Genomic DNA, 16,513 nt, shown 5'->3' on the forward strand with positions numbered 1-16,513 from the left:
TATTCAATTAAACTCTAATTTTTTTTAATCCCTTATGGTGAATTAACAAACCTTTAATCCTACCAACCCTAAGAGGATCACAAACCTTTTCTACGTATGCATGCATGGCTAGGGAAGATGACAATAACAGTTACGTAAAAGAGAGCCTCTCCAATGCCCATGCCATAATCTCCTAACAGGCCAGTCGTCATTCTGCACTCCCAACCTCTCTATATATGCCTCCTCCGATCCCTAACCCTACCTCCATCCTGTGCTTCATTGAAGCGGACGCGTTTCTCGTCGAGGCTACGGCTCTGCCATGTACAGGTCGCAGTGCGGCCGTCCTCGTCGCTCTGGTCTTCGCAGTGGCCTTCACCGAGGAAGCCATCGCGTCGGAGGAGAAGCTCTGGGACCGAGAGGTGGCAGAGCCACCATGGCGTGGCGCGTAAGTGCGTTTGCTTCAATGTGTTCAAGCCGAACGCCAACAAGAGGGCTTTGACGTACTGGACGGCGTACTCGGACGCCACCAGGGGGTCCTCCCCGGGAGTCTCCTGCCCGCGGCCCCAATGAGGGTCCCGGAAGATGTTGATGTTGGGCCTGGATGGAGGTGCAGAAGAGGGAGGCGCGGATCTACGAGCTGGGCTCGCTGCCGCCGTTCCTGCTGGTGTTCGCCAGCGAGGTCAAGGGGATGGAACACCGGTGGAACCAGCACAGCCTGGGGGAAACAACGTCGAGGGTCTGTCCCGGGACCTTCACCCGAGCCCCGATGAGATTATAATACACAGCAGAATTAAATAGAATCATAATCAAATAAAATATCAAGATATACGTAAAAAATTCAAGGATAATAATTACGGAGCAGATAATCTACTATAATAATTATAAATATATAAATCATAATTTTAAATTTTAATTTAATATATATTTTATATTTAAAAAAATACTTCGCAATTTGGATATAACTTTAAATTCTTAATATGATTATTATATATATTAAGCTATTTCGTTCACAATTGGCCCAGAAGCCCGTTTCGGAAGCCCACACCGAGAAGCCCCGGATCTCCTGCCGTGGAGTTCGAGATCGACTCCTCACTGTAAACCCTCGCCCACCTCCACGTCCACCGGTGCCGGACTCCACTAACTTCCGTGCCATGTACTTCTGGCTACAAAAGGGTGATCGTGGTGGTTATGTCCTCTGTTCTATTGGCTGTGCGACCTCGCGGCGCTCTCTGACGCGATCCCGCTCGATCCAACCGGTTCCTTTGTGGATGCAAGTGAGATGCTTGTTTCTAGTTCTTTTCTGTGTTGATTTTATGGTATTTTGCGCAAGATTGCATTTGAAATGGATTTTTTTTTTGATGTTCGATCATCTTGGAGATGCTTGAAGTTCTGTTTCTTTGTATGAATTGGAGGAGTTGGGGGTGGGATTTGCGTGTAATTGGATTTTTGGTAATTTTTGTCTTTGCCTTGATGTTGCATTGTTTTTGTATCAGGTGTGGTGTAGGTAGTCTATCGTTACATTTCAGCCTCTATCTCAAAATGATATTATGAGACTGGAGAGATTAGAATTTGGCCAATGATCAGTTGTATGAAACGTTTGGTCGAATAAGTTCGAGGCCTAAGTCTTCATTTCGTAAAGGGGATTTTTTGAGGATAACTTTTTCTTTAACTTATTCTTATGATCTCTTTTGTGAACCGAATAAGAAGGACACCAATTATCCATTCTGACAGTGTATCAAAATGCAGACTAATGGAGTATGAACTGTTGAATCCCCAAAATTTAGGAATAAAATAGCAATATGAAGTTATATTGTTCTCTTATTTACATTTTATTTAAGATATGTAAGATCTCTTTTGTCCCTGTGCTTCATCATTGTTTTTGTTAATAAACTTGTTTAGTGTCTGATGCATATTGTATTGTATGTTCTCTGTCCTTGAAATTTGTTTCTTGAAAGTCAAGGTCTCTAAGAAGCAAATTCTGACTGTTCAAATGAACTTTATTCCCAGGTAAGTTTTCATTTCTATCTTCTGATGTAAACCGTGCTAGTTTATAATGAGTTTGCATGTTGAAGAAATTCATTGCTCATAGGTCATTAAAACTTTGTTTGAATTCTATTAGAAAGTTTAGTTTGTCATGACTTTAAAAAAATAATTATGAACATGATCTTCTAATTGTGATATATTTAAATGTGAAAAAAGTTCTAGAGGAAATGTTAGAATCAAATGGCTTGTCTAGATGATGGATCTGTCTTACTTCTTAAGATTTTTCTGGTCATTTGGAAAAAAATCTTTAGGAAATAAAAATTTTAAGTAGACAAAAAATCATAATGCCTCATTTTTGAAATTTAGTCATATCATAATCAAGGTATGCAATATCGTACCGTAACGGTGTTTCGAGGTTGGCTCGGTATAGTACGGTACCATGTACCGAACGGTACACTAGGGTGTACCGAGTGATACACCTAATTTAAAATATTTCTTTATCTCCATTGTAGCATTGTAGTACTACTATAGTGTTACACTATAGCAATATAGCACGTTAGCGATCCACGTACCATTATACCGTCAGACTGGTACGTACCGCCCGTATCGGACAGTATCATTTGAAATTGCATATCATGATCATAATGGTCTTAGTAGCATGAAAGGATATTTGTTCCAAAAGTATTATACTGATTAATATTTGTGATATAATGAAGTAACATAATTTTTTATGTAATAACACTAGGGAGAAAATGTAAAACAATACATGACCCAACGTATTTATGCATGTGGACCTCATATGTTACTGCATCTTTTAGTATATGGTTGTACATGTGACCATATTTACATGTCTATGCAGAGCACACAAGCAGTCACCTTGACATTCCCAGCCACATATGCAATCGGACTGCAAACTGAGGCCACCTAGGCCCTATGATATCTGATCACAAGTCTCATTATGCATATGTGGTTACCTTAGAGACATTTTAGCACAACGTTTTGTCGTGTCATGCTGGTTTATGTCTTTGTTCTTTGGTAACGTCAACTGATAAAACTAAAACCTTTTTAGCTTAATTGAGTTTAAGATGGGGAAGCTGGGTGAATCTTACAATCAGCAAGCTGTGTTTAAGTGAAATTTGGCTTGCTAAATTTTCAGCCAGACATGAGCTTGTTCAAGCACACATTCCTTATATTTTCTCTTTGTGGACTATTCTTGCTGCGGCCTTTCTGGAATACCTCATCATTGTGCGTATATATTCATCCAAGTGTATGCAGCATGCTGATGCTGATGTTGCAGTCTTTTGGGTGTTCGAAATATAGATATTGTTATGTTGGCATTTAGGCATTTTTCTTCATCTCTTCCTACTTAGCTTTAACTATTGGTGAAGTTGACAGCTCCTAGTTAAGGGTGGCTAGTTTCTTATAAGCCACTTCAAAGTGAGTGAATGACTTAATTAGTATTTAATCTTCTCCTCTCTTTTTATTCAGTTAAGGCCAAAAAGATCTTCAAAGAGAAAAGAAAACCACAAATGCATGACTCTTCACCATTTTTATAGATTGGCCTGAACTTGGGCAAGTTGTGTCATGCCCATCTATGCTTGGCATTTTAGCAAAGTCTTGCACAAGATAGCATAGAGAAAACTGTCACATATTGCATTTGATCTTATTGTGTTGTTTTAAACCTTGATTATACAGCCATGTCTGGCTCATCTACTGTATCAGAGGCAATAGAACAACATAAGCCAAGTGAAGTGCTTTAAAAAGATTATGATGTATATTTACCTAAAATTGTGGCCGGTGATTTATCACAGAAGACTTTCACATCTGTCTTCTCTTGGTTTATCTCGTGGAACACTTTGGCTGATTGAAAATATGAAGAAAACAGCTTATCCATAAGGTTCTCAACGTCTAAGCCTTAGTTTCCATTCTATGTAATTGTGTCACTGATAAACATGTTCCTTTGAATTAAGGATAAAATGGCTGAGAAGTTTAAAGTTGACAACCCACATGAAATTTTGTGCATACAGCATCCAGACAAGGAGGTCGAAGTTCCTTCCTATCCTATAAAACACACTTGCAATGCATTTTTGCCCCTTTAGGCCAATTGACTAAGATATCAAAATGTTGTCGTTTGCTGCTCTCTTGGACCAGGTAACTTAAGAAAAAATTGCTTGTCCTTATTGGGAAATTGTTTTTCGATTAATATACCAATCTTAGACTTTGATTACCATTTTAGATCCTTGTATATATTGTGTGCATTTTAAATTTTTCGTTCATTTTGTTAATTTATGGTTTACATGTCTGATGTTAAATTTGCGGAAAGATTATATCTTGAGCAGATTGCTGAATTTTGCTGCCTTAGTTTCACATTTACCATGAATTATCATAGAAGTAAAATATAATGGAAAAGAAAGTATCTATCGGTTGCTTTGTAGAAATCTCAACTCAATACGTAACACAGTGTGCTTCTTGTCATCCACAGAAAGTCTTGTAATGCATTGTGGTGCCTCCTTTGCTATAGTATGCTCATCACACGTTTAGGTGGATGGTCTGACAGATAGCACTTGACCAAGGACTGTGTCGTACTGGTATCCTGTTGGACATGAGACATTCACAAGTTCAAATAGACCATGCTGTTCTGTTGCACATTGTAATTTTTCATGTAGCACTTGTTCTTGTATTTCTTTTACCTACATGCCATCAATGTTCAATGACTCGTATGGTGATGACTACTGCCCTCTGCCCAACTGTTCAAACAAGTTGTTCCTTTTGTTTTGTTAAGTTACGACTGACGCTGTCATATTGATGTGAAGTACCTGTAGGCTACTTAATGCTTTGGCTCGCAAGGTACCGCAAATCTGACACATACATGTTTAGTCAATTACTCCATGTGACCATGAACTTAGATTTCATTATTGACTTCTTAAGTCACCTTGATATTTTTAATGTACTGCCCGATCTGGATGCTCATGCAAACTGTATCCACTTGTTTAGTGTTAGGGCTCTGAAAACATATCAGCTTAGATCTCTTTATTATTTGTTGTCATTTTTAAGCACTACTATCTCTGCAAATATGCATATTTTATACTACAAAATGAAACTTATGCAGCCTTGAGTTGATGGTTATTTTATTTTTACTGTAACTTTAAATGCAAAATGGCATTTGTACCTGCAAATTTTTCACAGTTTTTTCATGATTTAAAGTGACTGCAATTTTGTCAAGAAGCTCAAAAGGTTGTATCTGGATACCCCCACCATAACACTTGAGTTGGGAATGAATGATTTAACTTTGATCCCTATATCATCTGAAGTATTTTTATGCTGATCATGAAATTTATCTATCAAATGGTGAAGAGAGAGCCTCTTATATTATTATTTAAATTCTTCAACTCTATGGTTGCTCTTTGGCCAACAATTTAGTAGATTTCTGTGTCCATATCTACTTCAAAGAGTAGTTGATTGGATTCCATTCAGCCTCTTTTTCATGCTTTCTCTACATATCTGTTTATGAATCTACATACTTCAAGACAAAGGATTATGCAATCATTTAAGAAAATCTTTGGAATTATTATTATTTTGTTGGTTTCTTCAAATTTTGAAACTTGCCTAAAGCTAGACTATTTGCTTCCCTACCATTTACTATTGTTGTAGTCAACTTGTCATGCTCAATGCCCATACCAAATCATAGAATTCACTAGAATAGAATCATTGTTCTATTTGGGTAACGAACAAGAAAAGGAAACAAAGAAGCTAATCTACAATTTCTTTTATACACTTTCAGGGTGGAGTACATGGATCTACAGTTTCCCATCTCAGAGGTGTTGGCTAGAACTCTTGTCCATGGTACCAGCTTTCATTATTACTTCCTGTTTTGCGCAGTCCACATGAACCCTTTTGTGAACCACTGCCACTCTTCTCAGGGAAATAAGAGGAGCTAAAAGTGTACTTCCTTGAGCTGCAGAATACATCTCTTGCACACAACAACAATATCATCAGGCAGAGTTGAAGATATCTGGACTGCAACTTCCTCTCCCGTGACTGCAACAAAACTGCATCATTCATACTCCCCAGAGGAAGACGCAGAAACGTGGGTAGAAGAACCTGATTAGTTGTGCAGTGGATTTGGACCCTGAGGCACCAGTCTCTTGGAAACTCCATAAACCGAGCTGAACTCCTCCTCCTCCTCCTCATCATGCTCTGCAGACGGAGATATCCTAGGGAAGTAACCCATGGATGATGGTGTGGAGTACTCATTCTTCCATCTCTCCGCCCCTCTCATGGCTGTTCTTGCATGGCCGAGACTGGTAAGCTGCCCAGCAACCATCAGTAGCAGTAGAAACAAGATCATGTGTGGCAGAGGGAAGTTGTGCAACCTCATGGCCGCAGGATGGGGAAGAGACTTGGAGACCAGAGCAGGTTGAAGAGGAGGGAGAGAGGGAAGCAGAAGGAGGTTGAATTATAGCCAAGCAGGAACATGGGCAGGTGGAGAAGTCTATTAATATGGGGGCCAACTCCATTGGTGAGGAAAACGCTGTCAAAGCTCGGACCAATTGACCAAATCATCCTTGTGACCGTCTTTAGCAGCCCCCTTCATCTGTGCATGGGATCACAAGATGTCAACATGGATATGAGGAGGCTACTTGTGGCATTCTCGGATGGATTTAAGGGTGTTGACTGTGTAAGAGGGGGTGGAGATGCTCTGTCTTCCATTTGGCATCATTTTGTCATGAAGTGATTACAATAGAGTTAAGCAGTACCAAATGATTGCCATTTCCATCCAATGTGCTTTGGATTTCCAGTGAGAGATAGAGAGAGACAGAGAGATGGATCCCTATGGCAATGTGACTTCTAAATGTGTTGCCGCAAATAATTGAAGTTGGGAGAGTGGACCAATGCAAGAGGCCAACGTAAGCTCCTAATTATAATTAAGTTGCAGTACACTACAAAATGTACCTATGCAACCTAAAAAATGTGAATCTGGTTCATTATAATTGACTTCTTGTGTCCTCTCTCTTTCTCTCTCTCTCTCTCTCTCTCTCCTCTTTGACTTGTTTGCTTTGCATCATGCGCGAGGGATTTCCTCCTCGTTTTACTCAGAATGCTGGGATAAGTCATTCTCTCCTCGAGCTCAGCTTGTACAATTACTTCTTGATGAGAGTATATTTGGTTCCTCTTTATCACCTTTAATCCTTTTCAGGTAATTCCAGTCTTTCTCTCTCCTTTAAGGAAAAACAAAATTGTGTTTATTACATTTAATCCTTTTTAGGTAACCTTTAAATAAATATAAAGATAAGATTGTGTATATTGTATTCTTATGCTTGTGAGAGTCTACAAACTAAGTTTGATTCGGACTAAAAATTATGGTATCGAAACAATAATCGTTTATACATTGAAATGTACTACTATGCATCCTATTTAGAATATAATAGTGTTTCTGGCTCAACAATGACATATGGGAGATATTGATGATTTGCGTGTGGCCCAACAATGACATCGACAAATTAGGAGGGAGAAACTTAGTCTCACATGAGTTATCGCTAACACAATAGAGATTAGAATATGGCATGAAACATGGAGATCTTATCCTTAAGTCTATATTAGTTCTCTTCGATTGAAAGGTGGAGTGGTGTATTATTCCAATCAGTGCGAGCATTTGCAGCTGTTGGCACCCGTGAATTAATGGTGGATCGATGAGCTCCAGAAAATATGAGGACCCAACGGGCGTGATGGCGATTTAATGGCCGTCGTATTGAACTCGAAGCCTTTCCCACAGTGTAATGGACGTCCACAAATTACAGGCCGAGAGGTTAATGCCCCCATAAATGGGCTTTGAAGATGACAGTAAAGAGCGAGGCGAGCTGGCTGATTAGTTGGCGGTGGCAGTGTGCGAGAGCTGATGCATTAAACATCACACGCTTTGAGGTCCACTTGCTTTGGAGTGGTGTCGTGTGTAAATGGTAGTATAATGGTATGTGTGGTGAGTCACATATGTGTAGCATTAAACAGTACACGCTTTCCGGGCCATCATCTCATCATTATCATCATCATCGTGAATTCATTGTAGTTGTTGTTGATAGGTATCTATCATTCGATAGAAGTTTCTATGATGCAGGAAATTATATCTTACGAACAACTCGACCATCGTTCCATGTGGAGATCGATAACAGGTGAGTCTTTCTTCTTCTTCCTCTCTTTTGGATCATACATTTTCCTCTTTCTCGAATCATACATTTGATGATCCAAATTCCTTGTTTGTCTCTGATTCCAAGTTCAGGCAAAAATACCTCACAATGTCAGTAAAATTCAAACAAAAAATATTTTTAAGCACAAAATATATTTTTTTTAATTACAAAAAAGATTGATTATAAAAGATAAACCATAATATGATTATCGATTCTAACCTCCCCTCTCTTTCCACTACCTAACTCACATGAACGTAAGAATCATATCAAAAACCCCATTCGACATCGATGTTCCACCCGACAACGAATGTCGAAGCACATCAAGTTTCGTAGCACAATTAATCTTTTTGTGCTAGTCAATCACCCCAAGTTTGCCACCAACATCATTCCTGAGTAGGTAGTGACCAAATCAGAACCACGGGAGAGTATCCCCAATTGTTTACATCAGGCAAGTTCTTATTCCACCAATCTCTATCTGCTGATAGCTGACATAAGGTGCAGATATAGGCAGATTAATACAACACAAAGACTATAATATATATATATATATATATATATATATATATATATATATATATACACACACACTGTTATTGTTCTCTGGTACTTCACCTTTACCAGCACATGTTATGTATTATGGCCTGCTTTCCTCACCTTCTGCTGATGAACCGTTCTCCTTTACTTCAGCCCTCCTTCCTGCATCATCACTATAACCTGCACCTTTCTCCTTTGACGTTGGGTTATGTTCTGAATCGGCGTCGAGGTCTTCTGTAATAACATCCTCCTCCATCTGTGCACCATGATCAGCTTGAATGCCTGCATCCTCAGTGGCCTGAGAAGTCTGTTCTGTTGTGCCAGAGGCACCGGCTTCGGAGCCCTCGGTGACCGGCACAGTCTTCTTAACTGTACCCACCTTCATGTATTTGCTCATGAACTTGTACTCCCAGTCCTGCAATGCATCGAGCTCAAAGGGACCGAGCTCAGAAATATCACTAGTCAAGTCCTTTGGTTCGAAGGACATCTTTGCTAGTGCTCTGCTTGCGTCTTTACCAGCAAACAGTGCATATGGCCCGCCTGGTCCATAAAACATCCTGAAGAAGACATTGAAGTGTGAGTATAAGAAGGATAGGTGATGCTATTGATGAGTATCAAGTAACAACAGCATATATAGGTTAATTTCATATAGATGAGTTAAAGCCTTTTTCAAGTTAGTATAAATAAAATGCAAAACATATAGAGTCAGATTATGTTAGGGCTTAAAGATGCATCATTGAACTTCAATGATTATTTATTTAACCAAGTTGCATTCCAAAGGCAGGCAAACACTAGACTCACTGATGAATTAGAATGGTGACATAGCTGTCTTACAGTTAAAATGTCCAATGTAGAATAAATGGATTCTTTCACATAATGTATCCAAGAAGTCGTTGAGCAGATATCTAATGCTTAAAAATATCAGTATGTCTGGAATGAGGAGGGAGGTTGAAGGCAGAGGCAAAAGTGATATTGCAATTGGTATATATAGTTAGATCTAAATTCATGATAGGATCTGACTGTACAAGATAGAGAAAAAATCTCAAATCAAGTGCTCACTTGCTAGATGCCACAAACAGATAATAAAACAACCAATTGAAATGTTTATATGCATACCACCAACTGGTACGAAATAGTTAGATCCGAGTTCCAGGCTTTTATGGCAAAACCAGTGAAATCCATTGGCATACAACCCACCAATAGCAAATCATTATGAACTAGAAGGGACATGTATAAGCAGCAGACAAACTTGTTGTGAAAGCTCAAAACAAGCAATGTTAACATGTGAAGTGCCAACTAAATTTTTTTTAATGATAGTAGGTGGCCAAAATCACTTAGAAAGAAAAGAACAACTACCATAAAAAAATATTAGTGGCTAACGATATTGAAATTCTGATAACATCACTAGCAAAAGTGCTAATTACAATTACAAATATGGACTGCATAACATATGTATATAGATGCAAAAACTCCATTATAAAGGTAACAAAGAAATGCAAATGATTCCGTAGACTTCTACCAAGGATATCAAAATTACCAACTAGGAAGATGCACATCATCAAACAAGTATTATCCCAACACTTCATGTCAAATAATTACTTATATTTTCAGGACTTTTTCTATGTAAGCTAGATTTCACTTGTGGATATCACAGAATCTGCATAAACATATGTTCGTTTTATTAGATGCAATAATCAGACAGTATATCCTACAATAACACAATCTGAAGAGATTAATCTTTCCTTCGAGTAACCTAAGTTCATTGCAGAGTGATTTGCTTTTAATCAGAAGAAAAGGAAAAACCATTCAAAGAGACAACAAACAAAGAAGTATTTATTTTTTTCTCAATAATCAACTACTCGGTATTCTTTCTTAGGAAAGAAGAGATTATTTCTCTCAAAGATCAGCTAATCGATACTCTTTCTCAGGACTCCTAATAACAACATAATGAGTATAATAGCTCTGTTTTGTAATAAAAACAAGCAGCCTACAGAAAATGATAGGATGACTTTGCGGGAATGCGATTGCATAAACTAATTATCATAAAAATATATATATTTAGGCGTTAACACAACACCGAAAAGACGATGAAAATAAGTAATTTTACTAAATTGAAGCTGAATGAAGTCTTAATTATCGGCTGCTAAGCAAACAAATACGAAAAATTGATAGGATGGGCAAAAAGAACTCCGGAAATCGAAGCTTTTATCGCAGAAATTAGATGCGAACAAGTTAATTCTCTCGTCTCTAGAAACCCTAGCGGAACCAAACTGAAGGAAACATAAAACTTCAGACACCGTGAACACATGGGTTAAGAGTTGGAAGGATAGATAGAGAGGGTAAGGTGGGATGGTGTAGAAGGACCTGCTCTGGGTGACGTCGTAGATCTGGCCCTTGATGGCCATGAGGAGCGGCTTCTTGGGGTCGGAGCCGTCGTAGTCGCGGAGCTCCTCCTCGGTGATCTCCCCGAGTTGCACAGGCGGCGGGAGAGGCTCCACACCTTCGAGCTCCTCAGCGTCCCGCTTACGCCGCGGCGGCGGCGGCGGCTGGAAGAACCCCGCCACCGCGTAGTAGAAGGCTGCCGCTACCGCCAGCACCGTGAAGAAAGTTGTCACCGACAGACCCGTGTACGTCTCGATCGCCTCCTTCAGCGTCGCCCACATCTCCGCCACCGCCATCGGTCTCTCTGTACTCTCTCCTCTCCGCCGCAACGGAAAGTCCTTTTATTGCATCAAGGTGGGCCCTGCGAAGTCTGAAACGGTACTGCCGTGTAGACAGTCCAAATCAGGAGCCGTCCTAAACGCGTCGGTTGATTATTCTGTTCCATCGACCACGTTGGACCCCACATATCCTCGCAATCCAAGGCTACCGCGTGGCGATGAAGTCCTAAAAGCTGTCTGGACTCGAACAGGTGAGCCGCATTCCTACGCAGATTTTTTATGGGCGAAGGAAACTCCTCTCCGTCTCGAACGTGCTCTCGTGCTCTTGATCTCAGCCGTTCGCTCAACCAAGAGAGAAACGTAATTGGAATTGTAAGATTTATTTTGTTGACGGTTCTCCCATGTGATCCGCACCCTCAGTTCGTCGAAGGGGAGTAGGTGAGGAACAGGTTTGGCACCCCCGTCGAAGTATGGGTTCCTTGTATCTAATAAACAATATTGATATGGTCGGCTAATTTAAGCCATCTTAAAGTTCATTGACATCTCCATGAACTCCTAAGCTTCCATGCAACATCACCATCTCCAACTGCTTCCAAAACTGAGGCGGCCGGCCGCTAGCGGCGGCGCCATGGTTGAGTATATCTGCCGGCGATGTGATCTCCTCCATCACCTGTCACCGCCGCAGATAGAGAGAAGCAACAGCCATCACCTATGAACAAGGACCTGTCCGCCAAACTGTTCACCTTCACCCACGCCCTCTGCGCCAGATCGGCTCTCGAGACGTCCACCTGCGATGCAGGCAATCTGAGGACGACCAGCGGCAGCTCTCCCCCTGACTCCACGAGGAAATGGTCAATGTGCATAAGAAGTTCACTGTAATCATCCGACCTTTTCACATTTTTAGCACTAAAAAAGAATACGTTATTGTAAGAATGCTCGTTGTCGATCCTCTTAATGAACACTTAGAACGATGAGGTTTTATCCTCGACCTATAATAATTTTACTAAAGGGGGACAACAGCCACCCTTTTCACACATTGGTGCATCCACTTCAACGCAAACACTAGTGTGATACCAAACATCTATTCATTGACCTGGGTCTTTCATTAAAGTGTTCTTAAATCTCATTCAAAAAGTATAGACACTAATGTGCGTGATACAGATCGTCACTCCACTTTTGCCCTGATTAGCCTAACGGGCGATATCACCAACTCAGTTGCTATCATCGACTCAACTGCCATGGGTACTCATCGAGGTTCCCCCACCTGACGTGGTGCCGACATCCCAAGAGTGCTCAAGACCTGTTGAATCGCTGGTTGAGGGGGTATTTCAATTTCCAACTATGGAATTTAATAGACCACACCACTACTCTACCATGCTTGAATTTGAGACTTATCAACAGATTCGATGAATAATTCCCTATGGATCCAACTACGATAGATAGATCGATGTTGGGATGAGATACAATGAGATTTCCAACAATCAAAAGGGGAAACACTAGTCGACCTCACCTCGGGTCGATCACCTTTCACCCAAAAAATTCACAATGAACTAATTCCAATGAACTTTCGTCTCTTATCGTTGGAGGTATTCGATGACAGTACCAACCTAATGGAGTACATTATAGTTTTTTATACCAAATGTTAATATTTCGGATGCCTAGATTTACCATACCTTTTTTACCACATTAAGAGTCTTAGCACAAGAACGATATACTCGTTTGAAGTCGTTTTTTAACTCATAACAGATCTATCTTTGGCGAGATAATTCTTCGGATTATAAAATTTATATCGGAGTTACCAATAAAAACGTTCGAGGAAAGAGATTTCGAGACCCGTAAGGACAAAACCGGATCGGTTCACCCTAAAGTACGTATTAGCATACTCTCAATGAGGTTTTCTGCGCCGGGGTAACATTGTAATTTCAACACTATCGAAAGATAAAGTATTAAAGAAACTGATCCAAGAAAGTCTCCTCTTCTTCTCGAAGAGCTCGCAATCCAGACAAGAAATGGAAGGGGCAATCCACACCACAACCTCCAAAATGTTGGGATATTTCACGGATAGTCCATTCGACTGCATCTCCTCGGAATACATTCTTACTTCCCAATCCTTCCTATGGCAGGATTGCACTGGTGACGGGGGCCAACAAAGGAATTGGGCTTGAGATTTGCCGGCAGCTGTTGTCCAAAGGGGTCATGGTCATCTTAACAGCCAGAGACGAGCAGAGGGGACTTGCGGCTATCGCCAATCTTCAGGCTTCGGGTGCATCTGATTCTGATGTGCTTTTCCATCAGTTGGATGTGGCCGACTCTGCTAGTGTTGCTTCCTTGGCAGATTTCGTCCGTGACCAGTTTGGCAAGCTTGATGTGCTGGTAAGCAAACATAGTTGTTTCCCTGGTCATAGCCCACACTGCAGTCATTGGCAAGATGGTTGTCTACTGTAGTTAGGAGCTGTTAGATCCATGCTCGCATCTTCCTGCATATGGAGGACATCAACTGATGCCCTACCTTCGATGTACGATTAGGGTTACAATAAGTGCTTTACTTTCTTTATCTCGTTTTACAGTAATAAAATTATCATCAAGCTGCTGTGTGTTTCCATAGGACTCATTTGGATTCAATTCAGAGAGAAGATAATAAAAGACAGGCTGAGAGTTGAAGAATGAACATAAAAGGCTCACCACAGCAATAAAAGAATAAATATTCTTCCCAACAGCTTAAAATCAAGAAACGGATTAAAAGAAACATGTCAAACAATGTAAAGCAATTTCTAAGACCAACTCACTCACCTCCCAACAATCAAATTTTGCTGGTGAGTATGCATACATGGGGAAGAAAACATGTGGTTGTTTAGTTCTTTTTGGCCTAATTATTTAGATTGGTGCTTCTTACTTTTACGGTCGAGTTGATGTTGTGTAAACAGCTTAACATAAGGAACCCAATGCAGCCCAAAAAAGAAAAAAAAAACAGAAATCAATGACTATTTCTTGTCTTTTGAGCTTCTGCAAGTCTATGTTTATACTGTTTTGCAATTTCCTTCACGGATCAATGTTGTATCTGAGGCTTACTTCCTATTTCCTTAATCCAACAAGTCTGTCTTGGAAGAACGCAATGTAACATGTCTTACAGAATGTTTAAATGGAGTTTCATGTGTATCTTTTGTCTATAAATGACTCATTCTGTATATTACTTTATTCAGGTGAACAATGCAGCGGTTAGTGGACTAGCATTGTCTCCTGAGATTTTGAGTTCTTTCGAGCAAGTGGTAAGCCAATTTTTTTTCTTTAGGCACCTAAAACATGTAGAATGCCTTGAAACTTAGTTTGACTTTTGCCCAAAAAATAACAATGATCATGTCATGAAAATGATCTAGAAATATAATAATTTTTTAAGGTTGTGTTTTATGTATGTGGTAATCAACTTGTATAATGATGCAGCGAGATCGTTTAACAGACTATGCGAATTCAATAACAGAGACTTACGACATGGTTGAAGAATGCCTCTACATAAACTATTATGGAACAAAGGCAGTGACTGAGGCACTCATTCCTCTACTTCAGTCATCACAATCACCAAGGATAGTGAATCTTTCCTCATTCTATGGCAGACTAAGGGTATGTCATCCATGAAATGTTTGTCACCCTCAAATAGCTGGCAGTGAAAACAGACATTGCTTTAATCCTTCGTTTGCATATATCAGATGATATGGGTTTATATCAACTGAAAGTTTTAAAGCTTCTCACTTTTTTGTTATCTATAATCTCAATCCCTATCCTCCATCCTGTCCTATAAATGATAATATCTTAACCTCTTAGTTGTATTTGATAAATCATGTAAAATTTATGAACATCAAAGAATTTTTGCTTGAAAGCTATAAGAGAAACAAAAGCAAATTATCATATGACACAGATTTTGAAATCATATTTATATTGACCAATACTTCTAAAGATATTTACCGGAAAGCATATTCTGAGAAAATACATATTTAGATTGTCATCTAATTTTCATTTCCTCTGGTGGTTAGTCACATGTAGATAGATCACCATCTGCTTTAGCTACAGTTCATGTCCCAAATTTGATTCTGAAATGAGAGACTGTTGTGTTCATTAGTTTCCGTTTGCTATGCCATTCAACTCTGCTCTTTATGATGTCACAATTGGAGCCTTTTCTTATCCATAAAATCTTAGTTTCAGAGACTAATATAATTTATCTCAAATACTCATACGCAAAACAAATGAAAATTTTGACGGACAGACGGTGAACAGTTGGAAAGAATCAATTTATCCTAAGTTCCTCTTTAGTCCGTGCATCTCTGGCTTTTAATTGAAGCCAGTTCCTGTGACTGTAAGGCACTTCTGTTAACTTTTTATGTTCATGATATACAAAACTCATTGTTTTTCTTCAATGTTGTTGTTTCAGTATATCCCTGGTGATAGAATCAAAGAAGAGATGAGAAATGTTGATGTTCTATCAGAAGATAGATTAAATGAACTGTTGCAGTCCTTCCTAAATGATTTCAAGGAGAGGAAGCTGGAAGAAAATGGCTGGCCAACCCGCATATGTGCATACAAGGTTTCTAAAGTTGCAGTGAGTGCTTACACAAGAATCCTTGCTAAGAAGTACCCCAACATTTGTATCAACTGTGTGCATCCTGGAGTTGTCAAAACGGACATAAACTGGAACACTGGGGAACTGCCTGTGGAAGAAGGTGCTCAAGGACCTGTGTTCGTAGCTTTGCTTCCTGATGGTAGTCCATCAGGGCAATTCTATGATATGAAAGAAGTGTCATCATTTGAGTAAAATTTGTAAGCATAAAAAATTTTATTATATCATTGTTATGCAAAAAAATTTGATGTAAAAAACTAAATCAAATAATTATAAATCAAGAAGAGAATTATGTTTTTTTTGTCATTCAGAAAATTTTTATCTGATCCAAGAATATATTAGATGTAAAGTATGAATTATATACTTTTTTTATTGGATCTATAAACAATGGAATGAGGACTAATGAAGATTGAGAATAAATCTCATATATATATTTATATGTGAGAGTGACGATGACATACTTTTATATGCATCAACAAAGTCTTTTGTCTAATAGGTAAAAAAAAAAAAGAATCTGATCACAAAAAAATAAAAGGGTTTATGGTATCAAACTCAATTATACTAAACAA

General features: G+C 39.3%; 2 protein-coding genes and 1 long non-coding RNA gene across 5 annotated transcripts; 2 read left to right on the top strand and 1 right to left on the bottom strand.

The window, feature by feature from the left end:
- Window positions 1–1,012: 1,012 nt before the first annotated feature.
- Window positions 1,013–7,088, top strand: LOC135612353 (uncharacterized). 3 transcript variants are annotated; one of them, XR_010486933.1, is made up of 3 exons: window positions 1,013–1,253; window positions 5,744–5,805; window positions 5,883–6,962. It is a non-coding gene; the product is annotated as an uncharacterized LOC135612353 (long non-coding RNA). The 3 variants fall into 3 exon arrangements; XR_010486931.1 differs by having other exon boundaries at window positions 4,445–7,088; XR_010486932.1 differs by having other exon boundaries at window positions 5,744–6,962.
- Window positions 7,089–8,534: 1,446 nt separating this feature from the next.
- Window positions 8,535–11,377, bottom strand: LOC135612354 (membrane steroid-binding protein 1-like). Its single transcript, XM_065108531.1, has 2 exons — window positions 11,043–11,377; window positions 8,535–9,235 (listed from the first exon to the last, which is right to left on the bottom strand). Exons 1-2 carry the CDS (start codon window positions 11,354–11,356, stop codon window positions 8,779–8,781), a joined length of 771 nt encoding a protein of 256 aa, XP_064964603.1. The 5' UTR covers window positions 11,357–11,377; the 3' UTR covers window positions 8,535–8,778.
- Window positions 11,378–13,309: 1,932 nt separating this feature from the next.
- Window positions 13,310–16,250, top strand: LOC135612356 ((+)-neomenthol dehydrogenase-like). Its single transcript, XM_065108534.1, has 5 exons — window positions 13,310–13,382; window positions 13,462–13,711; window positions 14,539–14,604; window positions 14,777–14,953; window positions 15,759–16,250. The coding sequence occupies exons 1-5, from the start codon at window positions 13,348–13,350 to the stop codon at window positions 16,137–16,139; spliced, it is 909 nt and encodes a 302-aa protein (XP_064964606.1). The 5' UTR covers window positions 13,310–13,347; the 3' UTR covers window positions 16,140–16,250.
- The last annotated feature ends 263 nt before the right edge of the window (window positions 16,251–16,513 follow it).

This window comes from Musa acuminata, chromosome BXJ2-5, assembly GCF_036884655.1.
Source record: "Musa acuminata AAA Group cultivar baxijiao chromosome BXJ2-5, Cavendish_Baxijiao_AAA, whole genome shotgun sequence".
NCBI classification, from domain to species: domain Eukaryota; kingdom Viridiplantae; phylum Streptophyta; class Magnoliopsida; order Zingiberales; family Musaceae; genus Musa; species Musa acuminata.

Excerpts from the sequence above, each read along its gene's own strand:
- LOC135612356 (XM_065108534.1), top strand. The coding sequence starts at position 13,348 with ATGGAAGGGGCAATCCACACCACAACCTCCAAAAT. Across the intron at positions 13,383-13,461 it reads CACACCACAACCTCCAAAAT|GATTGCACTGGTGACGGGGG; the intron begins GTTGGGATATTT and ends TTCCTATGGCAG. Across the intron at positions 14,605-14,776 it reads TGAGTTCTTTCGAGCAAGTG|CGAGATCGTTTAACAGACTA; the intron begins GTAAGCCAATTT and ends ATAATGATGCAG.
- LOC135612354 (XM_065108531.1), bottom strand. The coding sequence starts at position 11,356 with ATGGCGGTGGCGGAGATGTGGGCGACGCTGAAGGAGGCGATCGAGACG. Across the intron at positions 9,236-11,042 it reads TACGACGTCACCCAGAGCAG|GATGTTTTATGGACCAGGCG; the intron begins GTCCTTCTACAC and ends TGTCTTCTTCAG.